The sequence below is a fragment of the Panthera uncia genome, chromosome B1, assembly GCF_023721935.1.
Source record: "Panthera uncia isolate 11264 chromosome B1, Puncia_PCG_1.0, whole genome shotgun sequence".
Taxonomy (NCBI): domain Eukaryota; kingdom Metazoa; phylum Chordata; class Mammalia; order Carnivora; family Felidae; genus Panthera; species Panthera uncia.
Window position 1 is genome coordinate 44,181,651 of NC_064811.1, and position 22,488 is coordinate 44,204,138.

At 37.3% G+C, this 22,488-nt stretch overlaps 2 protein-coding genes across 3 annotated transcripts in view; both read left to right on the forward strand.

Moving 5' to 3' along the window:
- SRP72 (signal recognition particle 72) overlaps positions 1-2,352 on the forward strand; it is a 29,304-nt gene extending 26,952 nt beyond the window's left edge. For both annotated transcript variants that reach the window (XM_049630512.1, XM_049630514.1), the window contains exon 19: positions 376-2,352. In XM_049630512.1, the coding sequence (XP_049486469.1) occupies positions 376-553 (178 nt within the window). In that variant the 3' untranslated portion in view covers positions 554-2,352. The remainder of the gene's footprint in view (positions 1-375) is intronic.
- Positions 2,353-3,765: 1,413 nt separating this feature from the next.
- On the forward strand, positions 3,766-22,144 carry ARL9 (ADP ribosylation factor like GTPase 9). The gene is made up of 4 exons (XM_049630519.1): positions 3,766-4,306; positions 7,639-7,801; positions 10,434-10,609; positions 21,855-22,144. The coding sequence occupies exons 1-4, from the start codon at positions 4,028-4,030 to the stop codon at positions 22,032-22,034; spliced, it is 798 nt and encodes a 265-aa protein (XP_049486476.1). The 5' UTR covers positions 3,766-4,027; the 3' UTR covers positions 22,035-22,144.
- Positions 22,145-22,488: the final 344 nt, after the last annotated feature.

The following is a 22,488-nucleotide window of genomic DNA, read 5'->3' on the forward strand; positions in this document are numbered from 1 at the left end:
CAACTGAATATGTAGATAAACAGATACTATAAGTAAGATACTAGAAAGAAGTTATTAAAAATGTTACTAAATAAGCTGTTTCTACATTGTAAGATTATAGGTCATTTAAATTTTTTTCTTTTCTAAGCTTTCTAAAAATTGGCATGAACCATATATTACTTTTTCTTTAATTATGAAGCAGTAAAAATTGTATTCAAAAGAAAAATGGATAGGGAGTTGGGAATCCCCCTTTAAAAGAAATAGAATAATAAAAAAAAAAGAAAGAAAGAAAGAAATAGAATATATGTGGAAGATTGTTAAGAATAATGTGTTTTTATAGCCTTTTCTTTTGTTGAATATATGAATGACCAACACTTCCTGATCTGATGATTTTAGGGATGCCAGTAAGACTGTGAGCAGCCCACCCACCTCCCCACGACCTGGCAGTGCAGCAACATCGGCTGCATCTACAAGTAATATCATACCCCCAAGACACCAGAAACCTGCAGGCGCTCCAGCAACAAAAAAGAAACAGCAACAGAAAAAGAAGAAAGGTGGAAAAGGTGGCTGGTGATTGGAACATTCTTGTTTCCAAGCTATTTTTAGTCTCACTGACACTAGGAACATAATAAAGGTAACACAGCAAGAAACACAGAGTTCCTCCCTCACCCATCACCCACATTTTCATAAAATTATTTTCTCATGCATCAAACAGGAAAACATCTTCCTCAGACTCTGCCTAGTCAGACTCAGCCTACTTGTACTACCTAGCTTTGCACAGATGATAAGCCCTCAAAATAATGGGCCATTTTCCCACCTTGATCTCTGTTGCATCCTTTCTCTTTGTGTGCTGATCTGGTGTTTTTTCAGTTTCACAAACAAGGCATGTTATCCAAAGTTTCCTAGGACTTAAACAGAAACTACTTCTGTTTCAATTAGAGTCTGAAGATACTTGTTCCTACCAAAGCCCATTTTAAATTATGTCTTAGGAGGCCTTAGGAGACTGAAAGTGGAATCTTCTTAGCATTCCAAATAAATAACTGCTTAGAAATATCATGTGATAAAAAGGGACCTTATTAATACACTGGTGTTCTTCACTTCATTACATAAGTGGCCACAGGAAAACTAAAGTAAATGTCATGATTAATTCTAACTATAAATTCTCTGTTACATGATACTGGAATATGGGATACTACATATACTATATATGTTAAATATATATATATATATAGTAATGAAAAGTGTGTGGGTGTGTATATGTACATATATATACACAAGTACACACATAAATATAAATGAAGACTTCTTTGCACCCCAGTATTGTTTTCATATTATGATAACATTTTGCTGATTTATCACCATTAAAGAACTCAAGGAAATGTATCAATGTTGCAAGAAGTTGACTCCTAGACTCAGTGGTTCTGAGGTCAGATGGGTTTGGACTGTTTCAGTCAGAAAGATTTAATGGCCCTGTCAAGAGCTCAAACATTGACTTCTGAAGTAGAGAGAAAATCCACCAGAGTTCAGTAGCAGGCAGTATTAGAACTTAACAGAACTGTTTGGCCCAGTTAATAGATACTGAAATGACTCCCCTTCATTCAGAGTACATGCATTCATTACCCTTCTCAAAGTAATGAAGTATTATACAGTCAGTCTGGTGTCAGTGTTGCTCTGGTCTTTCCTCACCTATAAGCCACTTTCCCATTGAACAGCTGTGAGACAGACACACTGGGATGCCCACCCTTGTGAGTATTCATTTTGTGCTGCCCAAGATAGCATTGAATCTAGACTTTGAGTATTTCTTTATGATCATATTACTTTGTCCTTATTAATAAAGTGCTGCTGTGTTTGACTCTGAACATATCAAAACTTTCTCAAAGAGATTTTTAAAAGGCTTTCTTCCTCCTTTACAAAAGTAAGAAATGTGGTGCTGCCTTTCTGTTTAGCATAATCAGAATCTGCAGTAACATCTAAACAAGAGACCCTCATATATGAATGATTTATTATGGCATAATACTTTTTGAGCTCAGAGAATACTCTTGGTAAGAGTGATGTACTTATTCCTTCTGAATATATACCCCATTACAGGAATAATTGTTAGTAAATTTGTTATTTAGGAATCCATTAAACTTCTGTGGTGAAGGATAATCATTTTTAGGTTAACTGAGCTACAGAATTTTGTTGAAAATTATCCATCGTTGAAAATTTTGACCCAATGCACCAAAAAGTGAAATTTACATTTCTCTACTTAGTCACTGTAATTGCTAGTCACTGTCATTACCAGCCATTACTAAGCAACTGAAACCTCAGTTTAAATAAATTATAATTGTCAAATGAAGTGTAAACATCTACATTAAATTTCTAGTAATTGTTTCTTCTTTGGACAGGTCTTTAACCAATGACATATATACTTTGTGTATATATGTATATATATGTGTGTGTGTGTGTGTGTACATTTATAAAAGACAATATGGATACATCCATTCACTGTGGTACATTTTAAAATAAAAGATTCTAGCAGTGAGTATGGATTAAGGTGTTATGGGTCTTGGCATTTTATAGGGACTTCTGGTTGGTATATGAAGAATTTTTTAGGCTGAATATCTAAAATTGTTTCTTGCCCCTCCCAGAAAGCTACAAAACTAATCTGATGGGACTGGAAGAACCCAGTTTTACCTTCCAGTATATAAACAAATTGAGTAGTAAACATTTTTTAAGTTATTAAGCACAGCATTTTCAAGGCTGAGTGGAAACTGCTAACCTGAAAAACTGTTGCATTACTCAAACTTGGAACCTGCCTTTCATTCACTGTTCCTTACAAGCCTATTTGAACGGTAGATCTGATGAAGGAAAGTCAGTTTATTGCATTGATAATTTTGTTGGATTATGAAATATATTTTTGAATGCAGTTTAACGAAATAAGTGTTACCTGGGTGGCTCAGTTAAGCATCTGACTTGATTTCTGCTTAGGTCAGGCTTAGATCATGATCTCCATATTGAGAGCTAGCATAGCATCAGGCTTTGCAAGCTGAGCCTGGGCTGAGCATAGGATTCTTTCTCCCTTTCTCTCTACCCCTTTACCCCCTTGTGCTCTCACTTTCTCTCAAACATTAAAGCAAAATAATAAAAACCATCCATATGCTTTTAAACCAGTTTAAAAAACATTACGCCACCTTTGAAAAGCCCAGGTGGTACCTAATTTGCTATATATAACTGTGGGCGACTATTTTTGTTTAGTTGTAGTTTTAATACCCAGCATTACTGGTATCCGTGATCCTGGCCGACTTCTAATTTAATCTTCAAAATTCTTTTTTAGGCGACATGTGTCGGGAATTTAAAACAAGGGAACCGTTCACTTTCTCTTTCCTTAAGCATCCTGGATAGCAGCCTCTGGACACTCCTAGTGTAGTTAACAGGGGGCCGGGAAGATAAAAACTTGACTTTTCAGGCTTATGGTTACTGGCTTGGAGAGGCACGGAATCTGCTGGGACGTTGGTTCCCTTAAGCGATCTCCCGACGGGAGACACTTAGGCCTTAGGCTGGGCTACTCTGGAGTGGTGAGGTAGAGGTGAGACGCTGGAATCTGGGCCAGCTTGGAAGGCTTTTCTGAGACACTGTGTCCCAGCCTAAGGGAATCCTGCCATAATGCGACCTGCCGAGGAAGTGTCGCGGATGGGATGGTAGGGTGAAGGCTTTTCCTATGCAGATGATCGGCCCCACTGTTCTCCCAACTCCCGTGGCTGGTCCTCCCCACTCCTCTGGGTTTAAAGCTTCCCCTAGCTTCCCGGCCATCTCCTCCCCTCCCCCAGCCCCGGGTTCGGCGAATCTGCTGCGCGGCGGACCCCGCTAGTGGGCGCGAGATACCCGGCGGCAGCCAACGCGCCGGGAGACTGGCCCCAGCCGCACAGTGACCGCGGGTGTTGTCTACGCTGCGTGGACCTACGTCTCTACCCTGCGTCCGCCTCGGGGGCCACACCTGCCGGGATCCAGAACCCAGGCCCCAGCGCGCGGGCGCGCGGAAGGAGGGAAAGAAATTAGGACGGTGGAGATGGAGAGGGGGAAGGGGAAGAAGAAGGGGAAGGAGCCAGAGAAAGAAAAAATTCGGGAAAAAGGAAAGGAGGAGAAAGAGAAAAAGGAGGTGGAGAAGGGGAAAATTAAGGGAAAAGAGAAGAAGGGGAAAGAGACAGGGAAGGAGGAGAAAAATAAGTGTAGAGAGGAGGAAAAGAAAGAGCGGGAGACCGAGAAAGAGAAGGAACACCTTGAGGGAAAAGAAGACAAAGAGAAGAAGGATAACAACGCCTTGACGAAGCCCCCGCTGGAGCCTCTGGTAAGGGGCCGGTGCCTCGGACCCGTTCCCCAAGGCCATTATCGGCGGTCAGGCCCGAGCGCCGCTGGCTCTGTTACGTCCGAGGCCCCGACCGGCGGGAGGGAATCCGGTCTCCTTGGGCATTTTAATCTGTGGGTGGGAGGGGGTGTGCCAAGCTTCGCCGGACCCATCGCTACCCCTTTTCCCCGTCACCTGCCTCACCCTCACGGCTAACTAACCCTGCCGCTGCGCCCCACCCCTCTTCGGGTCTAGCGTTGAGGAAGAAGAGGTCCTGGTTGGTCTTCACGGGGCCGGAACAGCCCTTCTTGGGCCCCATCTCCGTCCAGCGCTCAGCACTGGCGCACCCGCCGCCTACAGCACAGAAACCAGACCCGAACCCTCGCCGCGCGCGGGCTCTCCAACCTAGTCCTTCCCGTTGAACACGTTCTTTGTCAGAAAGTGTAGGGTCCCTGAATTCGTGCAGGGTGTGTTTTAGGGCTAGACCTTCTCCGTGGTTACAATAAAAATTGTTTTCAAACTACTAGCGCCCAGAAGGGATGGTCACAAAGTTTTAACTGAGAGGTCTCAGAAACCAGGCGCTGCAATCACAAAAAAAACCCCACAAATACCTATGATTCTACTTATATGAGGTACCTAGAGTGGTCCAAATCATATAGAGTAGAACTGATGATTGCCTGGGGTTGAGGGCTGGGAGAGTGGGGAGCTAGTCATGACTACCGAGTTTGAGTTTTGCAAGATGAAGAGCATTATGAATGTAGTTAATACCACTGAATTGTATGCTTAATCATGGTTAAGATGGTAAATTTTATGTGAATTTTGCCACAGTTAAAAAATTGAGGGGCGGGGGCGGGTAGGATAAAAAGGAAAAGCAAGCATTAAGCCCAGCTGAATGGACTTCTGCTCCTGGAGTTCCTGAGCTCACAGGCGCTTTTCTGGTTCTAAACAATTTGAATTATTAACTGAGATTTGATCTCTGGTAAAACACAGACTATTATAGATCCAAATGTAAAAGGAATGACTTTTGATAGGGAACAGAGGTGTTCAAAATCACAAATTGTGTCCAAACTCTTGGTTTACATTAATCCCAGCTTTCCTTAAGAGATTAGATAAACATGAGGAAGCATGTATTTTAGCATGCATTTTGCTAAAATAAGGTAAAATGTAAAGCGTCAGTGACTGCTAAATTTCTAGAAAGGATGGGCTTAGGGTCAGTGATGTGGTTGGAAAGAGTAGGGAACTGTTTTAATTCACACTTCCATAGGATCTCAGATACCATTAATTTAGTACCACTGAGAAAGAAAAAAAAAATGCTGCCAATCAAAACATGACATACCATGAATTGTAAAATCCTCATTTCAGAGATGTTAAAATGTGGGAGGGAAAAATGCATCTTGGAATTGATGAAATATGTTGGGGTAGCCTTGAGCATGGGGCCATTTGTGGAGGCAATAAGGGAGACACAATCCACACCCTACAGCCATTTATTCCTTACCATGACACTCCCAGAATGACACTGTAACATTTAGATGCAGATGAGAGGCAACATGAATGAAGGTAGGAAATAACTATGGAAATACTATTTGCTATAAGAGCCATCAAGAATTAACTCCAAAAACATGTACTTCGTCTTCTTTTTTAAATTTTTAAAAATGTTTATTCATTTTTGAGAGAGACAGAGACAGAGCGTGAGTGGGGGAGGGGCAGAGAAAGAGGGAGTCACAGAATCCTAAACAGGCTCCTGGCTCTGAGCGCAGAACCCTTGCCAGCTTGAACCCACAAACCGTGAGATCATGACCTGAGCAGAAGTTGGTCGCTCAACTGACTGAGCCACCCAGGTGCCCCAACATGTATTTGTCTAATTCTGGTATTCAGGAGACAGTTTTGATAAATCATGCTCTCTGTACAAGACCCTGTTAGACCAGACCTTAAAACATCTTACTTTCACATAGATCTTATTTTTTAAAAAAAGAACAATAGGAACAGTGAAAAAAATTCATTTTTTTTCCAGAAACCCAGTCTAAATCTAATGTCAACATTTAGTATTTGAGTACAAATGTAAATGATTATTATTTCCAAACCAGTGCCATTGAAGACAATTACTGGTGTTTTTGTGCATGAGAAACTTCTTCAGCAGGCTGTTTGGGAAATAGAATTGAATTCCTATGCAATCTTGCAGTATCGTTGGTCATTTACTACTGATCACATTAAATTTTGCACCCTAATAGCCACTTTTATGAGCACTCTTAACTTTGTCTTCATACCAGTCTGCAATGCTTGTCTCTCAGTCACTTGTCATAAAAATTTTTAAGGCTGGTATGTTGGTGGAATGCTTCTTTCTAAAGTTTGTGTCAAGTTCAACAGGTTTTAATGTCAGGTTTTAAAATAAATGTTTGTGATTGGAACCGGTTTTTTTTTTTATATATTTTTAAAAAAATTTTTTTTTAACGTTTATTTATTTTTGAGACAGAGAGAGACAAAGCATGAACGGGGGAGGGTCAGACACAGAATCTGAAACAGGCTCCAGGCTCTGAGCTGTCAGCACAGAGCCCGACACGGGGCTCAAACTCATGGACCTCGAGATCATGACCAGAGCCGAAGTCAGCTGCTTAACCGACTGAGCCACCCAGGTGCCCCTGGAACTGGTTTAACAATTTCTATAACCTTAGCCTTTTCATTTAATCATAATACTTATCTTAAAGAGTATAAGAAGGGAACTTTGCTCTAAAGTCTTCTAATCTAGTGATCCAATTGGGAAAACAAAACAGATCCGTAATAAGAAACCTTAGATGCTTACTTGCTGAATGGCACAGTCAGTACATGAACCATAGAGATCCCAAGATCTCAAACAGACTGAATTCTGGTGCAATCCCCAGTGGACATGAACTCAAGAAGCAAAATGAAATGTGAAAATTGATCCTGTGATCTATGGCACTTCCTATAAATCCTGATCTACATAAAGTCTATATTTGATAGATTGACCAGGAGTTGGGGGATGGAAGGGTGTGGTGTGATTAATACCACATAACTAATGGCAGATTATAAAATACAAACTGATTGGTACAGTTTGTTCTAGACATATTAATTTTTTTAAGTAAACTCTACACCCAGTGTGGGGCTTGAACTCACGACCCCAAGACTAAGAGTCCCGTCCTCTACCAACTGAGCTCAGCCGGGTTCCCCTAGATATATTAAATTTTTTGTGAAGTTTTGCTCTGGTTTACAGTTCCACAATTATCATCGGGTCCTACCACAGGCAGGCACACTGCCAGGAGCCAGGAAAACGAGGCCCTGGTCACATGGGTTTATTGTTTTGTCTTTTTTTTTTTTCACAGGAAAAAAATAAGCAGATCCTTGTGTTGGGCCTGGACGGAGCAGGAAAGACCAGTGTTCTCCACTCTCTAGCTTTAAACAAAGTCCAGCACAGTGTGGCACCCACCCAAGGTTTCAATGCAGTATGCATCAACACTGAAGATAGCCAAATGGAATTCCTAGAGAGTAAGCCCTCTTTCTTATTAGTAAACAGGAGAGGTTCATTTTGTTATACCTTAAGCCAGACATACTATTAGCAACATTGCATCTGTATGAAAAGTAACACTGGGTAAGATTTTCCTATACTTTTAGAATGCATATATAGTTTAATAGTGCAGTGGAGGGACAGGGGGAATCACTTTCTTTTCTTTTTATTTTCTCCATTTTACAGTGCTGGTATAAGAGGAAGCTGAAAGGAAAGCTGTAGCACCCCCTCCTATAACGGTCTCTCTCCTCCCTTACTACCTCTAATAAACATGCAGTCTAGGTAAATAAAGTGTACTTCCTTCTCTGCAAATGCAACTATAAACAAGCCCTAAACCTCTTTTTGTAACCAGATGGCAGCCCAGAAGTCTCTACTCTAAAGTAATTCTGGAGTCACCGCTTCTCTAAATATTGCTGTTCCCCAAAGTTGCATAGATTCTCTTCTCTTTACACTCTCTCCTTGGATGATTTCATCCATCCTATTGGCCTTAAATATCATCCCTCTGCTAATGAATCCCAGATTTATCCATCCAGCCCAAACATATCCAGATGTCACCTGACATTTCCACCTAGATATCTAATTGGCCTCTCAAACCTAAAATGGTCAAAACTAAGTGCTTGATTTATCTCCATATCTGTTCCTTTCCCTATAATCTACTGGTCAGTAAATGGCCCCTCACCTATCTTGTTACTCAAGCCGGAAAACTAGGGGTCACCCTTGATTTCTTCTTATGCAGCCTCACCTCTAGTCCACAAATAAAACACTATGAGTTTTTCTACTGCTAAAACAAATCCTGTATTTATCAGTTATATCCTTTCCTACTGCACCTATTTGAGTTGGAACCTATACTGTCTCTTACTTAGATTACTGCCATCACCTTTTTTATTTTTGCTTTCATCCAGTTACAAAGAGAAAATGTGGGCCAAGAAATCGGTAAATGTGTAGGCAGATCTTTCAGCTAACAACATTATTAGGAATAGAGTTTTCAATTTGTTAAGAAGCTATAGGAGAAATAATAACTTTAACCAAATATATAGCTAAGAAAATAGTCTCAAAGTATAAAAAGTGAAAAGAAAGGAAGGAAGGGAGGAAAAGAGAGGAAGATTCCAACCAGGGGTAGAAAGGGACATACACTACCATTGGAGTGAGGGACTTCAACATATTGTCAATTATTAATAGGAACAAAACTAGAAAAGACACAAAATTTGAACATAATCAACAAGTTTCATCCAATGGACAATATAAGATTGTCCAATTAGACAATTTTAGCTACATCCCAAGTCTAAAAATACATGTTCTTCTTAAATACTCATGGAACATTTACTGAAATTGACCACTTCATGGACCATACAGCAAGTCTTAACAAATTTTTCAGAGAAGGGGCATCATACAAACCATGTTCTTTGACTACACTGCAATTAAATTAGAAGTTAATAACAAAAAAGATAAAAATCCCCTATATAGATGAGATGTCATGATGTCACACACACAAAAAAAGAACAACCCAAATGTTCATTCATGCTTAAATTAAGTATGTTAAAACCACGTGAATAACTTAGAAGATTACAGAACATTCTTTTAAAAAATTAATAACACGAAATACTTTACGGAATTAGCCTAGCTCTATAAAAGGAAAACAAAAGAAAGGCAAATCAAGACCCTTTCCCAGTAGTATTTTAAATGTTTTTGTTAAATTCCTAAAACAGGGGTCTTCAAACTACTGACTTCTGTTGTAGTGTGGAAGCAGCCACAGACAATATGTGAACAAATCCACATGTCTGTGTTCTGATAAAGCTTTATTTGTAGGCACTGAAATCCAAATGTGATATAATGTTCATATTATTAAATGTTATTCTTTCTTTTTTTTCCCTGAAATTTAAAAGTGTAAAATCCATTCTTTCTTCATGGGCTATACAAAAATAGGCGTTGGGCCAGATTTAAACTGTGGGCCATAATTTGCCAACCTCTCTTCTAGGAGAAAAACAAAAACTAAGTTCGCTGTATATATATTATTATCATTACTAGTAAGTTTCTTCTGGGAAGAATCAGCAGAATGAAATAATCCAAAGGCATTTTTTTTCTGAGGCAAGTATTCCTTAATGTTCACAGGATCATATTAACTCTTAGTGCAATGTTAAGAGAGAAATTAGTTCTGGGATGTTGACAAAGGAAAAAGATTGTTCAAATGAGGCTGGCCAGTGAATTCAGTCCATCTAAAACTTATTTTAGAGGAAGGTGTGTTTTAACCCACCACCCTGAGTTATTTTAGTAGCCTACTCCCATTTTCTGAGTTTAACAGATAGGATGGCTGTGGCCCCTGGGGTCGCTATGTTTACGGATCAGAAGACATCCTCTGTAGTATCTAGTGTCTTTATGCTGATCCTTTGTGTTCCAGAATGATTGGACCACTTGTGGAGGGTAAATATTCCCACCAACCATTTCCCTCGTAACAGCTCTCTGGTCATTCTCTGAATTGGGTACACTCTAACACAGTGGTGTTTTATCAAAACATCTGTCCAGTGTTTGGATATTATCTAAAAGTATCTTTCCTGGCTCCTCAGTGGACACTTCTGCAATGTTTTTGGTGTCTTCTTTCTCTACTATTCTGTGTAGTTGGTGGCAGTGAACCTTTCCGTTCCTATTGGGAAATGTACCTGTCCAGAGGATTGCTGCTGATCTTTGTGGTAGATTCAGCAGATCACAACAGATTACCTGAAGCCAAGAAACACCTTCATCAATTAATTGGAACAAACCCAATCCTTCCTCTGGTTGTGTTTGCAAACAAACAGGTAAAAATCTGTGCAAATATAAGTGGTATTCAATAGCTTTATTGTCAATGAAAGAAATATAAATGTCTACTTTTAATAGCTGGATATTTAACAATATGCTGTATATTCAGTTTAGTTTATACTTATTAGATCTTCTGGATTATAAACTCCTTGAGAACAAAGACCATTATTCATCTTTGTGTCCTTCAGAATACTTAGTATACTGTACATAGTAGAAATTCAAAAAATATGTGTTGAATTTAATTTCAATAAACATTTACTGATGGTTGAATTGATTTCAACAAAATATTTGAGGGACTACTATATATAAAGAAATAGTTTGTTTTAGATCAATTAACCTGACCTGAATTTATTTCTCACATATACATTATAGATATTAAACTACCATGGAGAAATTGGAACCCTTGTACAGTGTCATTGGGAATGTAAAATGGTGCAGCCACTATAGAAAACAGTATGGCAGTTCCTTACAAAATTACAAATATAACTCCCATATGATCCACCAATTCCACTTCTGAGTATATACTCAAAAGAATTAAAAGCAGGAACTCAAACAGATACTTGTACATCCATATTCACAGCAGAATTATTCACAATGCCAAAAGGTAGAAGCAAACCAAGTGTTCTTCCATGGATGAATGGATAAACAAAATGTGATATATACACACAATGTGATATCATTCAGCATTAAAACAGGAAATTCTGGTACATTTTATTACATGTATGACCCTTGAGGACAATATGGTAAGTGAAAGAAGCCAGTCACAAAACAACAAACACTGTGTGATTCCACTTTTACGAGGTACCTAGAGTAGTTAAATTCATAGACACAGATAGTAGATTAGAGATTACTAGGGAATGGGAGGAGAGGAGATGGTGGAGTTACTGTTTAATGGACACAGGTTTATATTAATGATGGTTGCCTTGAGTTGGGGGAGGGAGAAATGGGGAGTTATTGTGCTGTGAGTAGAGAGTTTCAGTTTTGCAAAGTGAAAAGACTTCTGGAGGTGGATTGTTGAACAAAATGTGACTGTACTGAAGTGTACACTTAAAAATGGTTAAAATGGTAAATTTTGTTATGTGTATTTTACCATAATAAAATCAGTTTTAAAAAATTGAACATCTATAGCATTATAATACTAAAGCCCCTCTCTCAATTGCTAAGGTTGCCAATTATTAGAGAACTTGATTCTCCCACTGCTTCTAAGGGCAAATGTTTATGAAAGTAAACTAAGTAATTACAAATGATGACCTAAAGTAGGAGCCTATGTTACAGTCCAGTGTAGAAGCTACTTCAGAATTTTTTTTTTTTGAGAGACAGAGAGAGAGAGAGAGAGAGGGAATGCATGTAGCAGGGGCAGAGAGAGAGGAAGAGAGAGAAAATGGGCATTTGGGTTATTTCCAATTTTTTATTGGTATTTAAAGTGCTACAGTGAATCTCAAGGTATGTGTTTCCTTGTAGATACATATCAACATTTCTCTAGTGCATATACTTTAAAGAGGAATTGCTGGTTTTTCAGATTTGTACATACTCAGTTTTCCTAGATCTTACTTACCAAGTTGTTTTTTTTCCCAAAGATACTGCACCAATTTATTCTTCCACCAATGGAATATGACAGTTTTTGCAGCTACATATCCTTCTCAGTACTTGGCATTGTCAAACTTTTTCATTTTCACCAATCTGATGGGGCTGAAATTTTATCCCATTATTCTAATTTGCATTTCCTTAGTTACTAGTGAGCTTGAACATCTTTTCAGATGTGCATTGGTTATTAGTTTCAAATTCGTTTCATTCTTTGAAGCTAATTTCTACGTCTGTGAATTGTCTTTTAATATCTTTTCACAGATTCCTATTAGGGTGTTCATCTTTTCCTATTTGAGTTGTAGAAATCTTTCATATCTTTTGGGAAAATAATCCTTTGTTACTTCTGTGCATTACAAATATCTTCTCCAGCAACCTGTTGGCTATTATTTTACTTTGCTTATGGTTCTCTTTTTTATACATAGCTTTCCATTTATTTTTTAAACCACCACATTAAAAAATTGTTATTTTAATTCTAGTATAGTTAACAGTGTTATATTACTTTCAGGTGTATAATATAGTGATTCAGTAGTTCTATATGTTACTCAGTGCTCATCAAGATAAGTATACTCTTTAATCCCCTTCACCTATTTCACCCATCCCCCCATCCATCCACCTCCCCTCTAGTAACTGTTTGTTCTCTATAGTTAAGAGTCTGGTTTTTGGTATGTCTCTTTTTCTTTCCTTTGTTTCTTCCATATCTTAAATTCCACATATGAGTGAAACATACGGTATTTTTCTTTCTCTGACTGGCTTATTTTACTTAGCATTATGCTCTCTAGATCCATCCATGTTTCTGCAAATGGCAAGATTTCATTCTTTTTATGGCTGAATAGTAATAATAATGATAATAATAATAATAATAAATACACACACACACACAATGGAATATTCTTTATGCCACATCTTCTTTAGCCTGTCATCTATTGATGGACACTTGAGTTGCTTTCATAGTTTTACAATTGTAAATAATGCTGCAATAAACACAGGGGTAATTGGTATTTTTATATTTTGGTGGGATTATAGGGTAGTTCTTTTTTTTCTTTTTTTTTTTTTTTTTTTGTAAGTAAACTCTATACCCAGTGTGGGGATCAAACTCTCGACCTTGAGATCAAGAGTCGCATGCTCTACTGACTGAGCCAGCTAGACGTGCTGGGGTAGTTCTATTTTTATTCTTTTGAGGAACCTCCATACTATTTTCTACAGTGGCTGCACCAGTTTGCATCCCCACCAACAGTGCATGAGGGTTCCTTTTTCTCCACATCTTTGCCAACACTTGTTATTTCTTGTGGTTTTGATTTTAGCCATTCTGACAAGTGTGAGGTAATATTGTGGTTTTGATTTGCATTTGCCTGGTGGTGAGTAGTGTTGAGCATCTTTTCATGTGTCTTTTGGCCATATGTATGTCTTCTTTGGAGAAATGTCTGTTCATGTGTTCTGCCCATTTTTTAATTGTATTATTTGTTTTTCTTGGTATTGAGTTGCATGAGTTGTTTTTTTTTTTTATATTTTGGATACTAACCCTTTATCAGATATGTTACTTTTCCCATTCAGTAGGTTGTCTTTTCTTTTTGTTGCTTGTTTAGTTTTTTTTTAGTTTTCGTTTGTTTTTAGCTTTCAGGGAATTTTTGTTTTTTGTTTGGTTTTTGGTTTTTGGTTTTTGGTTGGTTTTGTTTGTTTGTTTGTTTGTTTGTTTGTTTTGCTGTGCAGAAGCTTTTTATTTTCATGTAGTCCCAACAGTTTATTTTTGCTTTTGTTTCCCTTGCCTCAGCAGAAATATCTAGAAAAATGTTGCTACAGCCAATGTCAGAAATATTATTGCCTGTGCTCTCTTCTAGGATTTTTATGGTTTCAGGTCTCGCATTTAGGTCCTTAATCCATTTTGAGTTTGTTTTTGTGTGCTGTTTAAGAAAATGGTCCAGTTTCATTCTTTTGCATGTTGCTGTCCAGTTTTCCCAACACCATTTGTTGAAGACACTTTTTCCCATTGCATATCCTTGCCTTTTTTGTCTTAGATGGATTAACCATATAATTGTGAGTTTATTTCTGGGTTTTCTAACTCTGTTCTATTGATCTCTGTTTTTGTGCCAGTACCATACTGTTTTGATTACTACAGTTTTGTAGTATAACTTGATGTCTGGAATTGTGCTGCCTCTACTTTGGTTTTTCTTTTTCAAGATGGCTTTGGCTATATGGGGTCTTTTGTGGTTACATACACATTTTAGGATTGTTTTGTCTAGCTCTGTGAAAAATGCTGGTGGTATATGATAGGGATTGCATTAAATGTGTAGATTGCTTTGAGTAGTATAGATATTTTAACAATATGTGTTCTTCTAATACATGAGCATGGGATGTCCTTCCATTTCATTGTGTTGTCTTCAGTTTCTTTCATCAATGTTTTATAGTCTTCTTTTTTAAAAAAAATTTTTAAATGTTTTTATTTATTTTTGAGACAGAGAGACAGAGCATGAACAGGGGAAGAGCAGAGAGAGAGGGAGACACAGAATCCAAAGCAGCCTCCAGATTCTGAGCTGTCAGCACAGAGCCTGACACGGGGCTCAAACTCACGGACTGTGAGATCATGACCTGAGCTGAAGTTGGACGCTTAACTGACTGAGCCACCCAGACACCCCAATGTTTTATAGTTTTCTGAGTACTGGTCTTTTACTTCCTTGGTTAGGTTTATTCCCAGGTATTTTATTATTTTTGGTGCAATTGTAAATGGAATTATTTCCTTAATTTCTCTTTCTGCTGCTTCATTATTAGTGTCTAAGAAATGCAACAGATTTCTATACATTGACTTTGTATCCTGTGACTTTACTGAATTCATTTATCAGTTCTATCAGTTTTTTGGTGGAGTCTTTTGGGTTTTCTATGTATAGTATCATGTCATCTGCAAACAGTGAAAACTTTACTTCTTCCTTACCAATTTGGATGCCTTTTATTTCTTTTTCCTGGATGATTGCTGTGGCTAGGACTTCCAGTACTATAGAATGAACATCCCTGTCTTATTCCTTTTTTTCCCCAAGATTTATTTATTTATTTGTTTGTTTGTTTGTTTTGGGGGGGGGGCACAAGTGAGCGAGGAGCAGAGAGAGAGAGAGGGAGAAAGAGAGAGAGAGAAGCAGGGTTCACCTGAAGCGGGGCTTGTGCTCACCCAAACTGGGGCTCAAGTTCACCCGAATCGGGGCTCAAGCTCACCTGATGGGGGGCTCGTGCTCACCCGAAGTGGCACTCAAATTCACAAATCGTGAGATCATGACCTGAGCCCAAGTCAGATGTATAACTGACTGAGCCATCTAGGTGCCCCATCCTTGTCTTATTCCTGACCTTAAGGGAGAAGCTCTCAGTTTTTTCCCATTGAGTATGATGTTAGCTGTGGGTTTTTCATATAATTATATGGCCTTTATTATGTTGAGGTATGTTCTCTCTAAAACTACTTTGTGGGGGGAGCGGGGGTTATCATGAATGGATGTTGCACTTTGTCCACTGCTTTTTCTGCATCTACTGAAATGATTACATGGTTTTTATCCTTTCTCTTATTGCTGTGATGTATCACATTGATTGATTTGCAAATATTGAACCACTCTTGCATCCCAGGAATAAATCCTACTTGATTATGGTGAATAATTTTTTTAATATATTATTGGATTCGGTTTGCTAATATTTTGTTGCAGATTTTTGCATCTATGTTTATCAGAGATATTGGCTTGTAGTTCTCCTTTTTTGTGGTGTCTTGCTCTGGTTTTGGTGTTGGGTAATGCTGGCCTCATAGAATGAATTTGGAAGTTTTTCTTCCTCTTCTATTTTCTGAAATAGTTCAAGAAAAATAGATATTAACTCTTCTTTAAATGTTTGGTAGAATTCACTGCAAAGCCTTCTAGTCCTGGACTTTTGTTTGTTGGGAGTTTTTTGATTATTGATTTGATTTTCATTGCTGGAAATTGGTCTGTTCAAACTTTATTTTTCTTTTGGATTCAGTTTTGGGAGGTTATATGTTTCTAGGAATTTGTCCATTTCTTGTAGGTTGTCCAATTTGTTGGCATATAATTTTTAATTATATTCTTTTATAATCATTTGTATTTCTGTGGTGTTGGTTGATATTTTTCCTTTTTTGTTTCTGATTTTGCTCCTTTGAGTGCTCTCTCTCTCTCTATTTTTTATTTTTTGATGAACCCAGCTAGAGGTTTATCAATTTTGTTGATCTTTTCAAAAAATCAGCTCCTAGTTTCATTGATCTGTTCTGTTGGGCTTTTTTTTTTTTTTTTTTTTTAGTTTCTATATCATTTATTTCTGCTCTAATCTTTATTACTTCCTTCCTTCTGCTGGTTTGAAGTTTTGTTTCATCTTCTTTTTGTAGCTCTTTTAGGTATATTGTTAAGTTGTTTATCTGGGAATTTTCTTGCTTCTTGAGGTAGACTTGTATTACTATAAACTTCCCTCTTAAAACCACTTTTGCTGTATCCCAAAGATTTTGGACCATTGCGGTTTTGTTTTCATTTTTCTCCATGTAATTTTTATTCCTTGGTTGACCTATTCATTGTTTATTAGCATGTTATTTATCCTCCATGTATTTGTGCTCTTTCCAGTTTTTTTCTTATGGTTCATTTCTAGTTTCATAGTGTTGTGGTCAGAAAAGATGCTTGGTTTAAGTTCAGTCTTTTTGTATTTGTTGAGATTTGTTTTGTGGGTTGATATGTAATCTGTTCTGGAGAATGTTCCATGTGCACTTGAAAAGGATGTGTATTCTGCTGTTTTAGGATGGAATTTTCTGAATATATCTGTTAAATCCATCTAGTCTAGTGTGTCATTCAAAGCCAGTGTTTCCTTGTTTCTTTTCTATTTGGATCATCTGTCCATTGATGTAAGTGGGGTGTTAAAGTCCCCTTATTATTATATTACTACTGATTATTTCCTTTATGTTTGTTATTAATTGTTTTATGTATTTGGGTACTTTCATGTTGGGTGCATATTTACAATTGTTATATCTTCTTGTTGGATTGTCCCCTTTATTATTATGTCATGTCTTTCTTTGTCTCTTGTTACAGTCTTTGGACACCTGTGTGGTTCAGTCAGTTAAGCATCCAACTTTTGATTTTGGCTCAGGTTATGATCTCACGGTTTTTGAGTTCAAGCCACGGTTTGGGCTCCACACTGACAATGCGGAGCATGCTTGGGATTCTCTCTCTCCCCCTCTCTCTCTGCCCCTCCCCACCCTCTCTCTTTCAAACTAAATAAATAAACTTAAAAAAATTCTTTATGAAGTCTACAGTATCCAATGTAAGTATTGCTACCTCAGCTTTCTTTTGACATCCATATGCATGATAAATATCTCTCCATCCCTTCACTTTTCAGTATGCATGTGTCTTTAGGTCTAAAATGAGTCTCTTTTTAAAATTTCTAAAGTAAGCTCTACATCCAATGTGGGGCTTGAACTCATGACCCCACAATCAAGAGTCATGTGCTCTACTGACGGAGCCAGCCAGGCACCCCGAAATGAATCTCTTGTAGCCAGTATATATATGGGTCTTGTTTTTTAATCTATTCCATCACTCTATGTCTTTTGATCAGAGCATTTAGTTCATGCTAATTATTGATAGGTTTGTATTTATTGCCATTTTGTTACTTGTTTTGTGGTTGTTTTTGTAGCTCTTCTCTGATCCTTTCCTCTGTTCTTTTCTCTCACAGTTTGCTGGCTTTCTTTAGTGATATATTTGCATTTCTTTTTCTTTAATTTTTGCATATCTATTATTGATTTTTGATTTGTGGTTACCATTATGTTATATATAATACCTACATATAGCATTCTGTATAATAAGTTGATGGTCACTTAAGTTTGAAACCATTCTTTACTCTTCTCCCCACATTTTAGGTATATGGTACCATACTTTACATCCTTTTATTTTTTTAATTCCTTGACTGATTTTTACATATATACTTATTTATATTGCTTTTGTGCTTCCTACTTTTCTTACTGTTACTTATGGTCTTTTCACTTAAATAGAGTCCCCTTTAACATTTCTTGTAGGACTGGTTCAGTGGTCATGAACTGTTTTAGCTTTTTTTATCAGGGAAACTCTTTATCTCTCCTATTCTAAATGGTAGCCTTGCTGGATAGAATATTCTTGGCTACAGATTTTTTTCCTTTTAGCCCTTTGAATATATCATGCCGCTCCCTTCTGGCCTGCAAAGTTTCTGCAGAAAAATCTGATAGCCTTATGGGATTTCCTTGTATGTAACTGTCTTCTTTTCTTCTGCTGCTTTTATTTTTTCTTAATGTTTATTTGTTTATGAGAGAGATAGGAGAGAGAGAGAGCATGTAAGCAGGGGAGGGGCAGAGAGAGAGGGAAACAGAGAATCCCAAGCAGGCTCCACACTGTCAGCGCAAAGTCCATTGCAGGGTTCAAACCCATGAACCATGAGATCATGACCCGAGCTGAAATCAACAGTCAGACATTCAACCAACTGAGCCACCTAGGCACCTCTTTCTTGCTGCTTTTAAAATTCTCTCTTGGGGCGCCTGGGTGGCGCAGTCGGTTGAGCGTCCGACTTCAGCCAGGTCACGATCTCGCGGTCCGTGAGTTCGAGCCCCGCGTCAGGCTCTGGGCTGATGGCTCGGAGCCTGGAGCCTGTTTCCGATTCTGTGTCTCCCTCTCTCTCTGCCCCTCCCCCGTTCATGCTCTGTCTCTCTCTGTCCCAAAAAAATAAAAAAAATAAAAAAAAAAAAAAAGTTGAAAAAAATAAAATTCTCTCTTTACCACTACTTTTTGCCATATTTATTACTATGTTTCTTGATGTGGACCTCCTTGGGTTGATTTCATTGAGGGATCTCTGTGCCTCTTGTATCTGAATATCTGTTTTCTTGCCTAGATTAAGGAGGTTTTCAGCTATTATTTCTTTGAATAAGTTTTCTGTCCCCTCTTCTCTCTGTTCTTTTGGGATCCCTATAATGTGAATATTATTACCCTTGATGGAGCCACTGAGCTCCCTACATCTGTTCTCATTTTGCATATATTTTTCTCACCTGTATAGCTTTCCATTTCGAATAGTCTATTTTATCAATGCTTTCCTTTGTGGTTTGTATCTCTTATCTTCATCAAATTGAATAAACAGAGCCATTTTTAAACAGTCAAATTTATAACTTTTACTGGGGCTTAATAATGAAAGATTTGGATATTCGAGTTAAGTTTTGGATATTAAGGCATCTTGGTTTAGTTTAAGGCATCTTTGTTGATATTCCTTTGCCAAAGTAATCTATGCTTTTAGATGACTCATTGGTTCAAGTTATTATATAAGGATTTTTAAAAAGTCATCTTACTATTTTTACTTTTTCAGTGATGGCCTCTATTCTATTAATGCACAGTTATGCAAGTATGGAATAAACCTGGGATTTATCCCTGATGTGCTTTTTGTTTTTAACATATGTTGACTTTTATTTTATTTATTATTTTTTAAGTTTATTTATTATTTTTTTAAGTAAACTCTATGCCCAACGTGGGGGCTCAAATTTATGACCCCAAGATCAAGAGTTGCATGCTCTGCTGACTGAACCCTATCCCTGATGTGCTTTTATCATTACAAGGAGCTCCTCTTTTTATCCAACACTCTCCTCATATATATTCTTCCTCTCCAATTCCGTCAATGAATTTATTAACTTAAGACATTGTCCACATATTACTGGATCCATTAACACTGTTTAAAAAGTCACTGCGGGGTCTAAAACTAAATGAATTCTGGTTTCAGGCAGGCACTATATTGGGGTGACCAACATTTAGAAATGTAATAAACTCCAGCCAGATACTATCAGAAACATTTTTCTAGATATGTCTCCTGAGGCAAAGGAAACAAAAACCAAAATAAACTATTGGGACTGCACCAGAATAAAAAAGAACCCATCAACACAGCAAAGGAATCCATCAACAAAATGAAAAGGCAAATACTAATTGGGAAAAGGTATTTGCAAATGATATATTTGATGAGGACTTAATATCCAAAATATATAAAGAACTTACACAATTCAACACACACAAAAAACAAATAATGCAATGAAAACATAGGCAAAAGACATGAACAGACATTTCTCTGAAGAAGACATACAAATAGCCAACAGACCCATGAAAATATGCTCAACATCACTCATAATCAAGGGAATACAAATCAAAATCACATTGAGATATCATCTCACATCTGGCAGAATGACTAGAATCAAAACGGTAAGAAATAATAAGTGTTGGTGAGGGTGTGGAGAAAAAAGGACCCTTGTGCACTGTTGGCAGGAAAATAAATTGGTGCAAGCACTGTGGAAACAGTATGGCAGGTCCAGGTTATCAAAAAATTAAAAACAGAAATACCATATGATCCAGTGATTCCACTACTGAGTGTTTACCCAAAGAGAACTTAAACACTTAAATGGGTGATGTGTATTAAGGAGGACACTTGTTATGATGAGCACTGGATGTTATATATATAAGTGATAAATCACTAAATTGTACTCCTGAAACCAATATTACACTATATGTTAACTAACTAGAATGTAAATAAAAGTTTGAAAAATAAATAATAAGAAATAAAACTAAAACACCAATTTGAAAAGGCATATGCACCCCTATGTTTATTGCAGCATTATTTACAATAATCAAGACATGGAAGCAACCTAAGTGTCCATCTGTAGGTAAACAAGTAAAGAAGATGTAGTATATACATACATATTTTGGAATATTACCATAAAAAAAGAATGAGATCTTGCCATTTGTGACAATAGGGATGACCTAGAGGGCATTATGCTAAGTGAAGTCAGACAGAGAAAGAAGGATACCATATGATTTCACTTATATGCAGAATATAGCAACAAAAGAACAAATACAAAAAGCAGAAACAGACCCATAAATACAAGGAGATGGGCAAAAAGGAATGAAGGGGAATGGGAGGTACAGGTTTTCAGTTACAGAATAAATAAGTCACAGTGATGAAAGATACAGCACAGGGAATGTAATTAATGGTATTGTAATAGCATTGTATGGTGACAGATGGTAGCTACACTTGTGGTGAGCATTGAATAACACGTTGAGTTGTCAAATTACTATGTTGTACACCTAAAACTAGTGTAACATTGTGTGTCAACTATACCTCAATAAAAAAAAAAAATAATTCATCCTATTGAATATAATTTTGGGCAAATAAAAAAGAAATGGAAAAAAAAACAACAAAAAAAAAGCAGATTGACTGCAGTGGTTAGAAAACTGATTAAGATGTTATAAAGGCTTAACTTCATTCCAAAAATTTTTTTTTGATGATAGCTCATAAATACTGGTATAATCCTGCTGCCTATTTTTTTTCTTTTCTTTTCTTTTCTTTTCTTTTCTTTTCTTTTCTTTTCTTTCTTAAGTAATCGCTATACCCAGTGTGGGGCTTGAACTCATGACCCCAAGATCAAGAGTTGCATGCTCTACCAACTAAGCCAGGCAGGCACCCCATTGCTAGTATAATGCTGATTAAAATCTTTATATTCAGACAACCACTGAAGTCATAATAATGGGGTCACAATATCCTCCACATTAAAATGGAGGTGGGATCATTGAGAGCAATGAGAGTAATACATTTTTCTATCGAAAAGGATTACAAAATAACTAGTTTTTTCCTTTCCTTTTTCTATTCGGGATGAAGGATCTTGAAACAGCCTATCGTATTACAGATATCCACGAAGCTTTGGCATTGTCTGAGGTGGGAAATGACAGGAAGATGTTCTTGTTTGGAACACAAGTGACTGAAAATGGCTCAGAAATACCCTCCGTCATGCAAGATGCCAAAGACTTGATTGCACACCTGGCTGCAGATATGCAGTGACCGAGCCTGGGCCCACTGTGCAGCTCTCAATCTAAATGTCACCAAGGAGTGTTAAGTGACAGATTTGAAGCCACAGGTTTCCACTGTCGAATAAAAAATAAGCCACTTCCTATTTTCTCAGTGCGTGACATATATACAAAGATAAGGTTAATTGATTAAGAGTCTCTCTGTGTTTAGATTTTTAACTTTAAAAATATTGGTAAAATAATATATTTGGGGGAATTTGGGTTTTTCCTCAACAAAATTAAAGTGAACATTAGTGAGCATTCAAACCATTTGTGGTTTTTCAATGACATGAGATTTATATGAAAATATTTTAATAAACTTCCTCTTTTCAAGGAAAAATCTAGGTGTCTTTCTTTAAGTAGATTAATTTAACACTGTAAGGAAAGAAATGTCAGGATAGGGCAGTGAGAAAAGTAAGCACTATCAAATTCAATGGAAATATAAATTA